Source organism: Nematolebias whitei, chromosome 7, assembly GCF_014905685.2.
Source record: "Nematolebias whitei isolate Nwh7 chromosome 7, NemWhi1, whole genome shotgun sequence".
Taxonomy (NCBI): domain Eukaryota; kingdom Metazoa; phylum Chordata; class Actinopteri; order Cyprinodontiformes; family Rivulidae; genus Nematolebias; species Nematolebias whitei.
This window is the reverse complement of record NC_056504.1, coordinates 51,439,966-51,443,520: the sequence shown is the minus strand read 5'-3', so window position 1 is coordinate 51,443,520 and position 3,555 is coordinate 51,439,966. Positions and strand designations below refer to the sequence as shown.

Sequence of the window (3,555 nt, the reverse complement as noted above, 5' to 3'; positions counted from 1 at the left end):
GTTAGCATGACGTTAGCATGATGTTAGCATGACGTTAGCATGATGTTAGCATGATGTTAGCATGACGCTAGCATGACGTTAGCATGACGTTAACATGACGTTAGCATGACGTTAGCATGACGTTAGCATGACGTTAGCATGATGTTAGCATGATGTTAGCATGATGTTAGCATGACATTAGCATGACGTTAGCATGACGTTAGCATGACGTTAGCATGACGTTAGCATGACGTTTGCATGATATAACACGATATTAACATGACGTTAGCATGACGTTAGCATGACGTTAGCATGACATTAGCATGGCATTAGCATGATGTTAGCATGGCATTAGCATGATGTTAGCATGACGTTAGCACACATTAGCAGCACATTTTGAAACCCTTCTGCAAACGCTTACGTTCCTTCAGGCGCTTGTTTCCGGTTCTGGAGTCACTTTGTTAAGATGTTTTCACCGACACTAGTTCCTTCATGGAACACATGAATTAAACATTTCGGTTGGTTCAGCGTGTCATCCAGCTCGTAGGATGTTTGGGTTCACTGCATCATTCACGAAGAATAAGAGGAACATGTTTAGTCCTTGTAGGTCTCAGTTGCTGAATAAATTCCTATGGCTTCAAAAAACTAATTAAAGTAAAAAGAACAAAAAGGAAAACACAGAATGACAAAAGGTTTTGTTGTATTCTGGTTAAAAAAATGTGAACGAAAACATAAAATGGTTGAATTGTTGAATAAGTGCACTCCATGGGAGGCTGCTGCCATGTACATGGTTATTTTTCATTCAAGCTTTATTTCTACCGGTTAGTCTCATTGAGCCTCGAGTGAAGACATTTTATTTGCTTTGATAAAGTGACTTTGTTTGAACCAACACAACTCTTTTTAACCACCTAAAACAGATTTAAACATCAATCATAGCATCTTGCAGATAAAGACGACGGTTTAGCCTCAGAAACTTTTCAGCTGCTCGTCAGCACACCAGAACAATTACACATTCATGTCTGAGCTTTCTATAACTGAAACACCTTCTGACACGGGACTACTTTTCTTTTCTTCTACAATTAATATGTTCAAACTTGTCCTCTTCCCGTGTAAATGTATATTTATTAAAATAATGCAAATTATCTAATTTGTTCTCATATGAAAATATTGGCCTTCTGCACCATGATATTTTGTTTTGTTCAGCTCAGATTTGTTGTCTTTCACCAGGGAGACTAGCTTGTCTTTATTCATTTATTTATTTAACAAAATAACATAATATAATCTACACAATAAAAAAAATAAAAAAACAGTTTCTTTCATGTTTCATGTTCTGTTCATTCCAAAAATGCACATAAAGCAAAAACTCTGGATGATAAAAAAGACTGGGGTGGAAGTGGGGGGTTTGTGAAATGGCCTCCCTTTACCCCCCTTTGGTGGCACCCCTGTCCACTCTGATCACAGCAGATGATAAATGACAGAAATATCCAACGCTCACAAGAAAGCAAACTCTTGAATGTGTCAGTTTTATTTTTGTAAGATCTTTTGTTGAGATTCGTTTTATTCTGTTTTTATTTGACTTAATTTGTAATGCAGAGCACTTTGTGTCTAATTCTGGGGCTTTAAAATGTAACACTTTAAAATGTAACACTTTAAAATGTAACACTTAAAAATGTAACCTTTCTACGTATCATTTATTATCATATTTTTAAACCCGCCGTCTATAAAAACCTGCTATGGATAATAAAACATGAAGTGCAGTTATAAATATGCCATAGGTTCTCATATTCATTTTCTGCTCATTTGCTATATTAGAATGTGCATGTCTTTTAAAATGCACATAAATTGAAATAAATTCAATATTTAAGTGCATGCAGTCTTTTATTTTCTTTAAATGCTCCAGATAGATGCAGAAAATCTGTTGAAGTTGGTTTAAAATCTCAGATGTTACTTTTTTAAAATAGTTTTATGATTCCTTCACCATTTTGAAACACAACTTTGTCCCTATTGTATCTGTGCATGTTTGTGTGTGCCACAATAAACACATGCACACACACACATGCACACACACACGCACACACACATGCACACACACACATGTACACACACACATGTACACACCTCACACTGAACCTGAACAATAAGAATTTGTGAATACTAAGGCGTATGATTGCAGCCTTTATGATTCTGCTCTCTCTGAAGAAGCATAATTAACCATTGTCTGTGATGGTGCAGGCAAACAGTTTGACTGTAGCAATACCCCCCCCCCCCCCCCCCCCACACACACACACACACCTCCTCACAACCCCCCCACCCCCCCATCTATTCAATAACTAGTCCACAGACAAAGTAAACAACAGACACAAACAAAAGGATGGAAGAGGAGAATCGTTTGTGTCCAGTTTACTCTGAAATTCTCTCAAACTTTTAGAATTTGTCTTTGGAGATTTTTGTGAAACCGTTTTCCCACAAAACTACACACGCACAAGCACACACACGCACGCACACATGCACACACGCACACAGATATCTGCCGCCCACACAGACGGCGCATCAAACGAAGGAACAAGCAGTAATTAGAGTGGTTAATGGCTCGTCTGTTGTGGTTAATTGCAGCCTGTATGGATCGGGTATCGGGGGTGGAAAAGGAGGAAGATGAGGGACTAAAGATGATCACTGCTTTAGTTCTGATGATCTCAAACTTTGTTTTCAGAGTGTGAGACTGAACAACTTTAAAAACTCCAAGTATTTATCCATCAGAGGATCGTCAGTATGAAACATGTTCGAGTCCAGAACCATAAGTTTTCTGTGAGACAACTTCTTGCAATCTTTCTGTATCTGCCAACAATCACTGCTCTGTTGGAAAATTAAACTATAATAATTATTTTGTATAGTAGGGCAGCACGGTGGTGCAGCTGGTAGAGCTGCTGCCTCTCAGCGAGCAGGTCCCTGGTTCAAACCCCGGTCCAGGGGCCTTTCTGGGTGGAGTTTGTATGTTCTCTCCGTGCATGTGTGGGTTTTCTCCAGGTACTCCGGTTTCCTCCCACAGTCCAAAAACATGCATGTTAGACTGATTGGTAACTCTAAATTGTCCCTAGGTGTGAGTGAGAGAGTGAATGGTTGTTTGTCTCGTTTGTCTCTATGTGTCCCTGTGATGGACTGGAGACCTGTCCAGGGTGTCCCCCGCCCCTCACACAGTGATTGCTGGACATGGGCACCAGCGACCCCCGTGACCCAAAATGGAATAAGCGGATAAAGATAATGGATAGATGGATGGATTTTGTATAGTGAAGAAGATGGCTCAAGGCTGCGTCCATCCATACATCCATCCATCCATACATCCATCCATCCATCCATCCATCCATACATCCATCCATACATACATCTATTATCTTTACCCACTTCTTCCTTTCTGGGTTGCAGGGGTCACTGGTCCTCATATCCAGCAGTTATTGTGCGTGAGGTGGGGGACTGGACAGGTCTCCAGTCCATCAAAGGGACACCTGGACAGGTCTCCAGTCCATCAAAGGGACACCTGGACAGGTCTCAGTCCATCACAGGGACACCTGGACAGGTCTC

At 40.4% G+C, this 3,555-nt stretch overlaps 1 protein-coding gene across 1 annotated transcript in view; it reads right to left on the bottom strand.

Moving 5' to 3' along the window:
* Positions 1-3,555, bottom strand: part of LOC119412900 (glutamate receptor-interacting protein 2) — a 153,335-nt gene that overhangs the window by 55,761 nt on the left and 94,019 nt on the right. The window contains exon 5 of the mRNA XM_037679936.1: positions 1,204-1,211. Within this exon, the coding sequence (XP_037535864.1) occupies positions 1,204-1,211 (8 nt within the window). The remainder of the gene's footprint in view (positions 1-1,203; positions 1,212-3,555) is intronic.